General features: G+C 42.4%; 1 protein-coding gene across 2 annotated transcripts in view; it reads right to left on the reverse strand.

The window, feature by feature from the left end:
• Positions 1 to 14,624, reverse strand: part of pdzrn3b (PDZ domain containing RING finger 3b) — a 140,934-nt gene that overhangs the window by 23,071 nt on the left and 103,239 nt on the right. Inside the window, exon 1 of one of the 2 annotated variants that reach the window (XM_036151303.1) lies at positions 6,815 to 7,063. The exons of the other annotated variant lie outside the window; for it this stretch is intronic. Within the exon in view, the coding sequence (XP_036007196.1) occupies positions 6,815 to 6,883 (69 nt within the window). The 5' untranslated portion in view covers positions 6,884 to 7,063. Of the gene's footprint in view, positions 1 to 6,814; positions 7,064 to 14,624 lie in introns of those variants that run through there. 2 annotated transcript variants of the gene reach the window in all.

Below are 14,624 nucleotides of genomic sequence, written 5' to 3' on the forward strand. Positions count from 1 at the left end.
TGTCTCCTTATGTAGGCAGTGTCAGACCTCATTACTGGGCGCGGGGTCAAGCTGGCCAGGCTGCCTCCTTGCAAGCGCTCCCGCCCTTGCGTTTTGGAACTGGCTTCAACCGTGGCAGAGTCTCCGACAGCGGGACGGACTGGACGAAGGACGGTCTTGCCAAAAATATTTCCCCATTTAATTTTTGTGTCATTCCGGTCCAAAAGACGCCACGCTGAGATCGTCTGGCTTCGTAACAACTTGGCTCCTCGAAATAAGTGGGACATATTTGCAGCCTTCAATCAGAAATGTGCCTAATTAGACGGCTTCCTAGAGGAAATGTTCCAGATCAATTGCTTTTTCGCACATGAAGCTATTCGTCTGCAGGGATTGGAACGCACAGAGGCAATCAGACAAATAGGAAAGCAAAGGATTTAGCTGATACACTAGCCCAGGCCAGTCCGGTGTGGATCACAGACCGAACTGGCAGCTTGTGCTCAGGCTCTAATTAAGCTCCGAGTCTTGGAGGACCTGCAGTGAGGCGCCACAGCCATTACAGAGTGCTTCTGGACAGATTAACTGACCTGTGACTGTCAAATAGAGTTTCCAAGGCTCCTGCACTAAAGTCCCTGACAAAAGAAAGTGAGCCTACTTCTCCACATGGTGCTTACCTTTAGCTTTGAAGTGAGGGCTGAATGATCCACGGCTGTCAAATAGGTCAAGTACAAAAAAAGAAGCCTACAGCTCCAGGCTTTCATGATCAAAAGTGTTTATCTACGGCCAGATAGTCCGCTGCCTTTAAACGGCCTTAATCGTGTTTGATTTTCAACACGGCTTCATTAGCAATCAAAGTCATGCGAAAATAAAAAGTAACCCTTTCTTGACTGTTTCATGCAACTTCAAGTTTTTCACAATTTGTCATGTTCAATACATTTTACAGAAATTTTACGTGACAGACCAACAGAACAGTATTGTATAGGTGGAAGAATAATGAGACATGAACTTTAAGATTTCTTGCCAAAAAAAAAGTGCCTCCAGTGCCTCTGAGACAATACGTTTGGGATATGTCTCTACCAATCACTGTTTGCCCAATCTGCTTTGCAGAATAAATCCCTGTAGTCGGACTGAGTAGAAAGCATTTGTGACGACTAGAGGTGTAACAGTACAAAGACATCCCATATGGAACATATCCCTGTTTTTAAATCAATGTTCGATACGCTTTAATCAAGAAATAAAAGAAAAACAACACCCTAAATATAGATTTTTAATTTTTATTCTACTTTGAGCAGCAGTACACAAACAATCTTTTCTTTTTATCTGAAATACATTTGATTTTCATAGTCTGAAACTAAAAAAGTGGAACATCTAAATCTGACTGTAGATCTTTTTTTTTTTTTTTTTTTTTTTTTATAAAGGTTGTGCTACAGAACGTTACATTGAGCACATAGGTATAAATATTCTACATGCGTTCAGGTATATAGCAACCCTGTATCTGTTTGGTACACGTGCGCACCGAACCAAGAGGGCTGTACCGGACATCCTGGTGCCCTTGGTGAAGAACATTATTTAAAACACAGACACAGACATTCAACTGGACTTATTTTTTTATCATTATTTTACTAGGCCATTCTAATACATGAATATGCCAAAGTATTTATCTAGGAGTGTATGGTTAGGAAGTTGAATCTCTACCCTAAACTCAAGTTGTTCCCAGCCTATAACAGCATTTATTCCAGTTTTGCTCCGTCTGTACATCAGGTCATCTTCTGTTGGACTCTGACCTTTAGAAGTGAAACACTCACAGTGTGATGCTGCCATCACTATGTTTTACTGTGGGGAAGAGTTTTGCAACGAGGCCAGAAATGAAACATTTTGGTCTCATTAGACCACAGTCCCTTCTTTCGCATGTTTGCTGTATTCCTACATGGATTGTGGAAAACTTTAAACGGAACTTTTTATTGTAATTTTGTTTTCAACAATGCCTTTCTCGTTGCCACCTCTCAAGCAAGGCCAAATTTGCACGACAGCTAGTTGTCCATTCAAAGGATCGTTCCACCCATCCTGTGGATCTCTGCAGCTCCTCCAGAGTCACCATGATGACCTCGCTGAGTAATGCTGGTCTTGAGAAAGCTGTGTACTCACTTGTTCTCTAAGAAAAGCCTCTAAAGCTATCACAGAACAGCTGCATTTATACTGAGGTACAATAAATTCATCTGAACTCTATTTGCTAATTAGATCAATTCTGAAGGCAGTTGGTTTTACTCTATTTCATTTGGAAGTATCAGAGTGAAATGGCAGAAAACGAATGTACGCCACACTTTTCAGATTTCTAACAAAGTATCCTTTCTCTGTCCACTTCTTGGTTCTGAGCCACTCGGTTGCTCTATCACATGAACTCCCAATGAAACATACTGTCAAAATGTGAAAAACTTCTGGGGGTGCAAATACTACACAGTTACCAAAGCTGTTAATGAATAGTGCTTAAACAGACTCTAAAGGACACAAAGTGAAGTGACTGTTTCTAATCCGACCAAGTCTGCAGAAGCACCTGCAGCTGAAGGAGAGTGCGCAGGCTGTTGACTTTCACAAAACCGTGCGGAACCATATCTTCCACGCTTCCAACACGGAGCCGCGACTTAACTCCTAAATGAACACGAAAGATTTCAAGTGTTAGTGGATTATTAGACCCCCTCGAGAGATGATGAGAAGAGGAGAACAGAGTGGGCCCTTCGCCGTGCTCTCTGATCTACAGGATCAGTCCGTATTAACAGCCAGAGGAACAAAAAGAACTTCCCAGAATCCCCCACTGTTACGAGCTCCAAATCAGAGAGTTGTTCACACGCCTTTCATTGATTGCTGTCTACTGTAAAAGCCACAGCAGAAAAATGGAGCAGAAGCCTCACATGCTAATTTAACCAAACGGTTTATGTATGAGCGCAACCATCGGACACGTCAGCTCTGCACCGAAAACAGAAATAGATCAGGATTTGAGTCTAAACACGGAAAATAAATTTGGTTAGAAAAACAGAAGAAAATTAATAGGACAGATAGGAGAGATTTTACAGATAGTAAAATCATGAGGCACTATGCATTCTTCTATTCCTTCACACATCCTGAGAACATCCTGCAAGTTACCAAGAAAACCCCTTTAAACGTGTTTAAACACTGATTAATCCCAAGTTATGTTGAACATTACAGCAGCACCTTGTTCTGTGCTCCAAAGTGATACCTGCTGTTGTGGGAGCTCCAAAGCGAGACGACACGGTTTTAAAACACAATTTTCAGAGGCAACAAAATGCAAAGCAAAGTGTGACCGAACCTGGACATCAGTAACCGATTCTAGAAATATTTAAAGCCCGTGGATCCAGAGTCTAGCGGGACAGATGTAATGATTATACATGCAATGTGTGTAAGTCGGCTGCAGTGGTTATGTCTGTCATTATTAAGATATCTGAAGGCACAGGTTAGTATCGCGCACCGGATACAGGAAATGGCTATGACTTGCAAAAGTATTTATATCTTTTGAGCATTTTGAATTTTATGTCATGGACTAGGGGTCTCCAACTCAAGCCCTCGAGGGTAACTTTTAGATGTGCCCCTGGTCCAACATAGCCTCGTGAGACCATCCTGATCTCGCGAGCTTTCAAGGTTTCACTCGCAGATCAGTCTGGATACTCTCCGTTAAAGAAAATTTGGAGCCGTTCACCAAACGAACGTCCAATCAGCGTTGGCTTTGAGGCGGTGTGACGCAACGGGAAGCGCGACAGTTCAGTCTAAACAACATGGCGGTTTCAGCCAATGAAACTAGCGTTAGCGTGGCTATAGAGCAAGTTTTATCAGAATTACAGAGTATTTCTTTGCTGAGCTAACGAGGCTTTACCTGCAGCAGCAAGAGTAGCTTGGCTTGTGGTTGTGTTTTCGTCGTCGCTCGTAACAGAGCGACGACGAATCTGATTGGTTCATTTGGCCCGTCTATCACCAACATAGGCCAATCAGCTAACCAGTATTTTCGCCCCTTCCCAAAGTTACTTCAACGGAAGGTTTCCAGATGGATATGCGGAGCAAATCTATCTGGCGGAGTCAGGTAAGGTCCAACACACCTGGGCCTGAAGTGGCTGAAACCTCAGCAAGCCATCAAGTTCTACAGAGTCCTGCTAATTACTTTAATATTAGACCCGGTTGTGTTGAAACAGAAACGCTTGTAAAGGTTGCAGCACACCAGATAAAGAGAAGCAGCGTTTTAGACTTTACTGGGCATAATGTGTAAGCATAAGATCTGGCCATTCACTGCATGTTTTTGGACCGTTGTAGAATGTCGGAGAACCCGTAGAGAACCTATGAATTGCACAGGGAGCATATGCAAGCTCTAAGCAGCAATCCACCCAGGCAGGGCTTTGCCCCTGAACCTTCTTGCTACAAAGCAGTAGAGCTAACAAGTGTACTACTGCGTAAACGCAGAAAAGGTGCAGCAGCTGCTAAATTAGGCTAACTAGGGCAGCATCCCAGCAGCCAAAGAAAAAAGCACAGCTGCATGAAAACACCATCCACACAGCACACTTTTAATCCTTTGTGTGCAACGTTAGCAGCTACAGTTGAGCCCAAAGTTATTTACCCTCGTGGCTTTAAAGCAATCTTTCAGTTTGACTGACATTTTCCTTCTGACTGGCAGTAACAAACGTTTTGGAGCGGTCCAGTCCTGACCGGAAACACAATAGTGAATCTGTGGAGGGAACTTTAAATTAGGATGATGGCAAGCAATTAGGGTGAGCTCTTATCAGAAGGGTTTGGTTGCTGTAATGCTAATAGATTTCTCCACTGATGATTGAGAAAAAATATTTTTGAAATGACAATACAAAAGGAAATAAAATTTTAAGTTTTCCACCTCAAATTCTCTTTTTTACATGGTTTTAGCATCTTTTAGGGAATTCTCATGTCATTCCCCTTTAAGAAACAAACCTTCAGACTGTATGAAAACCTAAATATTTTAAGAAAGAGGTGATTAAAGCAAATTTATCTGGACGGTGGACACTGTTATATATAAAGGTGAGAATAATGACCTAACCTAAACAGCACTTAATCATCCCTACGCTGTGCAATGTGATTGCAGGCTAACATTAACCTGGGTTTCACAGTAAAAGATGAGCTTTCTGTAAGAGACTGGCACATGAATCCACTTTCATGTGAATCTAAACTTTCATTGTGGTTGAGCATAACAATGGAAATAAGTGACCTTTGAAGGTTACGTTATCTTATTTATTCCAAAATGTAACACTTTGGTTCTGGGGTTTCATAAGCCAGGAGATCTCACAAATTCTAAACGGCATGATATTTATTACAAAATGAAGTTTGTCTTTTTAAGCACTATCTAGTCGCTGTTAGCATCTGGGTTACTTTGTTGGAGTGAGTTCATGCCATTATCAGGAGCCAGGCTTTCTTCTAGGATTTTTTTTTTTTAACCATGCTGGTGGTCAAACTAGAGAAACTCATTTGGACGCACCAAAGTCTGCTTTTGAGAAAAAAAAAACACTGTGGATAGATGTGATCCTTTTTACAATAATATACAAGGCATCAAACCGTTATTAAAGATGAATACTTTGTATTGAAGATACCATTTTCAATTACAAGAAGATTTTCCTTTTTAAAAAAAAAAAAAAAAATTGCTCTATGGGGCCTATAGAAAAAAAAAATGGCCTTCAGGCCACAATTTGGATACCAAAGATTCAAGTTTTAACAATCCTTAAATATGTTATTTTAACAACATTTAGTGTCTCCTCAGAATAAGACAAGCATGAAAACCACAATTTTAGAAAAATCAAGCCAGCACTGAATTATTCTACACTGATTAAGGATTCTTTAAAACAAAGTTTAAGGTGTATGAAAACTTTATCAAGAAAAATGAAGGAAATTCTTAGTTTTCCGAAAAATAATGCTTAAGTCTTGTATTGCTTTTTTTTTTTTTTTTTGGGAACCCAGTTTTGTGTGTGGTCTCGTCCTGTGAGCAGTGCTGTTGTATACGCGGAGTCTGTGTTGAGGGCAAGAAACACAAATTATCAAAACATTGTAAACTTAAACTGGGGCATGTTGCCGAGTGGATGGGTACAGATGGATGGAAATCTTATAGTAATAAAGCCTCAGAAGCATCGTTTGGCGCCAGACGTCCCGCAGTTGTAGGACGTATCATGTGAACAAATGTTACAGGGAAGATATTTAGTGAAACCAATCGAAGGTTCCTGTCTATAATCAGCCTTGTGCTCAGCCACTCCTTGGAAGCCACTGAAGAATAATAAAAAAAGAAAACCTCAAAATACCAAATCCAGCTCTGGGCTCGGGTGTGAGAACGCTCTCCCCGCGTGTTAATGATGCATCTCTTACACGCCTGCTCTGTTTTCTTTGCTGCAGAGAGAATGTGCAAAACAAGCACTCAAGTGTTAAATATAAACTTTGGTAAAAGTCAAGCTGGGGTTACGGCACGGAGAGCTGCGAGTCAGCATTCAGCCCCTCAATGAGGAGGTGGGCTGCGATCGGCACACACCAGCAGACGCATTGAGAGAGCTGTCACCTCTTCATCACCCCCCCCCTCCTTTAAAGGACAGCACGCCACCTCTCTCTGACCCCCGCGGCCAGAGTTCAGACCCCTTTAAGCCGCAAGGGCTCAAGCTGGCAACAGCTCCACTCCACTTCGCTCCACTTAACTCTACGCTCACTCAGCCAGTGACCCCGGAGACGGGGGGACAACAACTCAGGGGATGACAAACGGCTAAGGACCACAGCAGAGAAGTGCCACAAAACATCCAAAAATCTCCTCCTGAAGTTTGGAGACACGCAGTCACGGTACCTGGCAGACTTCGTAGAGTAGTTTGTATTGCTCCTCGGGCTTCCTCAGGGTACAGAGGCTGCATCCCATGGTGGAGGCGATCACAGCATCCAGGCTCTCCCCTGCAGCAGCACAGGCGGGAACAGAGCAGGAGCAGATATCTGGTTCCCTCCTCCCTGAGCCACTCTCTCTTTCTTCCACAGCTGCAGGACGACTTTGGCTGACAGGACTGACTTCCACCCCCCAGCTTGTGGCTGTATCTCTGCGCTCGGCTCACACACGCCGTCCTCCCTCCCTCCCTCCCTTCCCTCCTTCGTCGTTCTCCAGCCCACTGCTGAGCTCCAGGAGGCCAGATCTATGCACACCCCTTCATGTTTATTAAGCAGCAGCTCATTGAGAATTCATAGAGGATGAGGAGAGGGCGGCTCACTTGCGAACGGGCTTTGCCGTAAAAAAAAAAAAAAAAAAAAAGGGAGTGAAGTTGTTTTAATAACCAACCGCCATTGGATCCAATGGGAGAAAACAAGCTGAACAGAGAGGCTTTTCATGTCATGACAAGGCAAATATATGTCTCTTCTGAGGCCCTCCGGATGCTTTGTCTGCTGCCGACTCTCAACTTTTAATCTGAAATTCTAAAAAGCCCCCCCCCGTCTCTGACATCAGATAAAGGACTACATGCTCGTGATGGTACATCTAAAGCTCTGCAGCTTTATTAAAGCATTCCCTTTCAATGGCCCAGTTAAATTAGCACTTGGTGACCTCTGGTATGCTAATCCAGCAAAGAGACACAGAGCCCCCCCCCCCTCCTGTGTGCACTTCACTCCAAAGCCGCAGGCCTAAAGCCAGTAGCAGCAAATAAAGTGGATAAATATTTATGCTGGACCCTCTCCTGCGTGGCCAGGCAAAGTTTACCCAGCGGGACATCTAAAGCGAAGCGACAGACAATTCTCTGGGTCCTTCCCAGTGCCCGCTACCCAGCCTGCACACAAAGGGGGCGGCTCCAGAGGCCAGATCTGGCTTTTGTACTGCCGTTTGCTCTAATCCTAGACCGATTTCTACTGCGTATGAGAGGTATTAATAACCCAGGAAGTTTTACACATCTTTTCACTTGTTAACCACAAGCTTTAATGTATTTTACTGGGTTATTATAATGCTAGATCATCACAAAGCAGTGCATAACTTTAAAATGGAGAGGAAAAGACGACACGGCCTTCAGATTTCTTAGAAACTAAGATGTGAAGAGTGAAATGTATCTGTCTCTTTTATGTCTGACACCCCTTCGTAACACATGGCCATGCACCTAAACTGACAGCAAGCAGAACGCCAATCATAAGGGCAACCAAGAGGCCCATGGTAACTCTGAAAGAGCAGCAGGGGTTCACGGCTCAGGTGGGATCTGTCGACAGGACGAAGCATTAGTGGTTCTCTCTTCTGAGTGTTGCATTTCTCTGACTCAAGCGGACCAAGAAAGAAGCAAAACGAGGGTGAACATGGGTCAATCTTTGGAGCATCGGCGCCGACCTGAGGAAGCGAAGGGGCTCAGAAGCCGGACGGAGGTTGCCGCTTTCCTTCTGGGCAGACGAGTTAAACATTTGCTCATGCTAACAAAAGGACCTGGCAACCAGCTGGCAAACAGTACAAATGAAGGTTGAAATGAGAGCAGACGAGCAAGAGTGTGCCACCTACTGGCCGGGAGGAGTTAAACTTTTAGCTATCTTCTTAAAGTGAAAAAAAAATCCCATTCACAGTTTGCCAGAAGACATGTAGTTGACAGCAAATATAGAGCCAAAATGAAACGTTTGACCTCCAAGTAAAAAAACTAACACTACACACCACCATGAGCACACCCTCCACACCATAAAACATGCCATTGGCAGCATCATGTTGTGGGCTTGCTACACAACGGCAGCTGCTCTGAGTAGATGGGAAGATGGTTGCAAAAGATAAGATTACATTCAAACATACAACCTGAGGTACAATGAAATAGTTTAGATTAAAACATATTTATGTGTTACAATGGCCAAAGTCCAGACCTACTACAGAAATCAGTGGCAAGACTTGAAATTGATGTTTGTCCACTCTGACTAAGTTTGAGCTATTTATTATTAGGAAAAAGAGAATAAATGTAAGTCTCTATGAAGCTAGTGGAGACTTGCGACTTGCGCACCTCATTGATTTCCATTGTTTGTGTTTTCTATCATATAAAAGTTCAAATTAAATACATTTAAGTCTGTGATTGTCCCATGAAAAACTCCAGAAATGTTCAAGGGGAATGAATCCTTTGCCCTGTGAATATCTTCAGTAGGAGAATGAACACAATCAGACCACATGTATACTTTACGGAGGGAAACCCATTCCATCTTGCAGGTAGGAGGAGTGATTAAATGGTCCTCACCTCCTCAAAATCGGATTCCACTCCTCAAGTGCGACACAATGGATTGCTTCAGTTCAGTCCTGGGTGCTAAGCCACATAGCTGGATCAATTTCAAGACAGGAGGTGGGGGGTGGCCCTGTTGGAGAAACCCTGAAAGCTGGTGATAGTGATATTTCCTCCTGCCAGATGTGTCCCCTGATCCATATCTATTACTGAACTGCTCCCAGAGGCAGGAGCGCAACAAGCCAAGCGCAAATGCTAATGTTTTTAACACAAACGCAACAGATCAGCACTCAATATATCAATGATATATATATTTTTTTCTCCATTTTAAACTTTTTGTTTCCACAAAATTACGTTTTCTTAAACACAAATCTATATAATTACACCTGTAAGGGGGTTGGGTTGGTGCGATTTCCCTATTTGTAGGTAATCTCCATGTCAGTCTTCAAATAAAGCCACATCCATTTGTTCCCACCACTGCAACTGTACAGAATAATGGAGAGCTCTGCCAGGAGAAATCTTGAAAATAAGATCCGCATCGCAGAAGAAGCGATGGAGGCCAAAAAGGTGCCTCGGGCAAACACTGAAGGTGTCTGTGTGAACTCAACAATCACTCATTATTACAGTGGGCTTTGCTCGTCTGGCTACTAAAGGCTTCGACTTTCATCCGGAGTAGCGTGGAAACTAATTCTCCGCTCACATTAGCCGCACTGTTGTGCCCGGGGCTGGGATCAGTGGTGAGTTTAAGCCACTGCTCTTCCCGGGCTAATCTTTCCTTCACGCCGAGATTATCCCATTCACAAAGTCAGGACAGAGGCAGCTCTTCGGTACGAACGACTACACAGAAGGGTTACGGCTGCCGTAGCAGAACAAACACGTGTATGAATGAACAATTGGGAGCGCAGAAAAGCTGTTCCATCAAAGGCAGCAGGTTCTGTGGCTCCAGCTGGAGCAGTCTGCATGTCGCAGCACAGGGTTGATCCGTGGCCTCGTCACATGGGCTCTTTTTCATAACCGTAATAACACAGTCCTCCATCTATACAGCCAGACAGGTTGTCATAATAAATATTAACATTTGCTTTTGTCTCACAGACGAAAAGACGGCCAAAGGTTACCACGCCCCGTCCCAATTAGCAGTGTGGTGCTTTCAGGGTGTGCGGATCCCGGCCCCCAGTTTAAGAGTCATGACCTAAGCCAGATCCTTGTAGGGATCAGCTGGTGTTCCCTGCAGCGAACACACTTCCTGTCTGATTTATAACTGTTACAATGCCTCACTTTCCACCCATCTGTGCTACTTTATTAATCTAACATTAGCTTAGAAAATGTTACATGTCGGACAGCAATTTAAGGTTGGTTGTTGTCCCCCCTCTGGTTTGTTGTAGTCATCCCGGTACTTCACTCACATGGTCATTCTTAGCTCCATAGCTGGTAATGACCATGGTAATCCTCTTTTAGTCTTTCTTTGCAAAGGCAGTCAAAGTGCTGTCAGCACCACAGACAATTCCTTCATATTGTTGGATAAAATGTAGGTGAGGCCACTGATCTCTCTTACAGTTTAGGCTTACTACCAAAGAAATGTTGTTACGCACCTAATGAATTGTATGAAATCAGGTGTTTCAAAAAAAGTAAGAAATTACATTTTTTGAAAAGGTTTAAGCATACACACAGAGCCTGTGCCAGAATCTATTGTCATTGAACAGTCTGTTGCCGTATGAGCCCCCCTGGTGCTTGGTATCATTTGCTATATTTCAATGTTAAAGAGGAGGAGACACAAGGTAAATGATGTTTTATAAAAAGGTGCAAGAGATGAGCTTCAGAGGTAACAGGAAGGCTAAATGGATTCCTGTAAGTTGCTTTTTTAGACTCTTTTAAACTGTTGGCCTCCATCTGGCAAGGAGCATGTATAATTTAGAATGATTTGAAAGCTCTCATAAGACTTTGAAACATGACAAGGATGCTTTTCAGTTCACACGGGTTAGCAATGCTAACCGTGCTAACTGCACAAGTTAGCAATGCTAACCGCGTTAACAACTAGCCAATACAAGTTGCTAAAAATTGTTTGGAAAAATGTCAACATAAAACGTTTTATCTATATTATTATACAGACTTTTTAGACTATTTTACTAACATTTGAGACACTAACAAAGCAACACAACAAAAAGGAGAATCTATAGTGTACGTCCCTTCAGCACAACTTTATTCTTCACAATTAAACAATCTCTGTCTTGTGCTACCCAGTCTGTCTGAGAAACAATCTTTGCAAAAATAAAACCTTTATGCACAGCTCTGAACAGGTTCCACTGCTCACTGATAAATACAGAGGGTTTTCAGATAACGCACACATTGTGCATAACCCTGACTGACCTCAGTCCATATGGTGGCCCTCCTCAAGATGCATCTAAACGTTGGTAATCTGAAGACCATGTTTCAACCTGCCACATGGCAAAATGCAGAGCCATTTATCTCTCGGTCATCAGTGCAGAAAGGGGGATTTTAGGAGGGTGAAGAGGTAAAGTCTGCAGAAGGTGACGACGTGGCAACACGCAAAGAAACTGGACACCGATGGCTCATTGAGATAACTTTGGAAGAACGCATGATGCCTGAGACAGAGCTCGAATGCTCAGTGCAGACAGCGGGATAAGGAGAGCAGGGAAACACGGGAGGCCACATATGAGGAAAGCTTGGCCACTGTTGTCCAAGCACAAAGAAAAAATGGAAAATTTATGAATTTTCAACTTTGGTGTGACACGACATTCAAAGCAATGACAGGAGTTTCAGGCACATTCAAACTCAGGACATGCATGGATGTAATTTGTTCTCTTCCCTCCGCCAACGGTTTTAGGTTAGCTAGCATTGCTCTTATTTATACACTAAACAAACTGTGTTTGAAACCTACCGTGGTTTGGAGACCTCATGACTGTCCAAATTCTAATTCTAACTTTGGGGACTGTTCCATTTTTTATTTTATTTTATTTATTTTTTTTTTTTTACAATTAATTACAAACTATTAGACTACTATAAGAAAATTTCAAACCAACTAAATGGCTTTCTGATATCTTTCTGATAGCCTCTGACAAAAACTGCAGTTTAGTTTTGTGCATAACTCAGTGTCTGGAGAGTCATTTATTCATTTTGCTTGATGCCAAACCATATGGGAAGTCAATACGAAGTAGTGTGATAGGAATACTACTACTATACTTTGGAAATACTACTACTATGCTTTGTTTAATGACAAGAGAAGATGAGATCTCCCAGCAGAATATTGCCAAGGCATTGCCTTCTAAACATTTAAAACCGTACCATACACAGTTTGATCTGTCATGGATGTTGTTCGAAAATTCCTCCGCATCAATGGTGCAGCTTTTAGACAGAACGTACATCCCACATGTGAACCACTGCTACAGAATCAAGACAACTGACTCAAACATCGCAGCAAAACTGTCATTGCTTAATCTGACTACATTATGCAGAAGCTTCACCAGCCTCGGCATACCGGAATGAAACGGAAAGGGAAGCTAACATCATGATTTACTTTCTGATAACTGAGGCTAATAATAATCTGACCGCTTGCAAAACACAAACTAAATTTTCAGGTGATCCTTAAATATGAAAAAATACACAAAATAAAATATGAACATGGTTAAGTGTTAGCAAAAAACAACTTACCACCCTGTGACAAAGTTAAACACTGAATTCCACACCCTTGATCCCAATACACACACTGTAATCAGAAAGGGAGCACGACAAAAGTGATACCCATACTCAAATTTACTTAACAAAACTTTATATTCAGAACAAAATCCAATTAATTTCCTCCCATTGCGACCAATGTAGCCGTTCTTATTGTAATACACCAGCATATATGGCAAGACAGGAAACAACAACAGCACCTTCTGGCATTAGTAGAAATTTAGATGCCAATAAAGCAGGAAACTGACCGTTCCTCTTTATCAACAGTGCCAATTCTATGATCAAATATTGCCATTAAAACATTTTGGCTTGGTTACCTTGGACCATAAGTCAGTCTCCAGAAATGCAGATGTTGCTTTAGCCCTCATATGAGTTTTTTACCCTCTGAAGAGGATATGGGGGGATCTGTACTGTCAGAGCGTTAATGGAGATGCCAGATGAGCAAACATTAGCGGCAAGAGGGAGTAAGAGCTAACACGGGATGTTAAAAGAAGGTGTGAAGAAGAGACAACCCTCCGAGGAGGAAGCGAGACAGAGGTAGAAACTAAAATGTGTGGAGGAGTTTAATGAGTCTCCAGCTCCGTCTCAATTGTACCACTGGGGCATGAGCATCTGTGTATGTGTGTGGAGCCACCTCTAAAAACACCATGCATAATTTATCAGACAGCTGTCAGCTTTGTACTCCTATTTACTGTGCGTTCAAGGCCGACAGGGACCCCAGCCAGGAAAAACGACAGTCACTGAGACTGTTTAATTGGAGAGTCAAAGCACTAATAATCCCATCACTCTCTCGCCAATGTACTTGCTTGAAAATGACGAGACGTTAATAAGACAGGTATTTTGTGGTATCTTTCACCAAAAGAAGGCAAAACTATGTAACCCGGTTTCTTGGTTTTTACACTTCCCTGAGGCTGTTTCCATCTACCAGACCCAGATAAATAAAAAGGTTGCAATGTTTAGCCTTAAGGAATAAAAACAACATAATTGTCTATATTTATGGAGAAAAAAACAGCTTCAGGTATTTGTTTTGTTAGGGGACACTGAGGTGGTTTACTCTAACTTTTACACTACTCAACAATTATGAATTTGAGGTTTTCCACCATTCACTCCAGCTTAGACCAACAAAGATTTGGTTGTTTTACTACTAAGATGTCTATTTTCTCACAATGAAATGTAAAATACAATAATCTGATTAGCTAGGGTGACCAAATGTCCTCTTTTGCCCAGACATGTACATTTTTCAAGTTTTTTTTCTTCAGGGCATCCTGGGGGAATCAAAGAATAATTGAAAATGTCATATATTTTTTTTAAACGGGACCAATAGACATGTAGTGGAACTGATTGGTGCAATGTGTGCAATAAGACAGCCTTCCTTTTGTCTAACATCACCTCAGAGCGACTGCCATGTGCATGGATGCTCTCCGCTCAAACGGAAAAGCTACTGCGGCGCTGTTTAGAAGACGTCAAAGCGGAAGTGTACTTTTAACAACAAATTTTACCTCATACTGTCGCTGTTGGGACATACGAGTGGAGGGGGCAGCGTGTGCAAAGATGGCATATGCGTTTCTGTATATGACAAAGGGGCCATAAATCTTGTCGGTCACATGGACACAGAAAAATATGAAAACTTTTTTTTTGTTGAGCAACTAAACAATGATAAGTAGAAAATAATAGAAGAGAAATATCCTTTATTGTGCGAGAGTGGGGGAAATTTGGGTGCACCAGCAGCAAAGTGAACACAAATGGAGGCATGCAGATACAAAG

The sequence above is a fragment of the Fundulus heteroclitus genome, chromosome 20 (assembly GCF_011125445.2).
Source record: "Fundulus heteroclitus isolate FHET01 chromosome 20, MU-UCD_Fhet_4.1, whole genome shotgun sequence".
NCBI lineage: Eukaryota > Metazoa > Chordata > Actinopteri > Cyprinodontiformes > Fundulidae > Fundulus > Fundulus heteroclitus.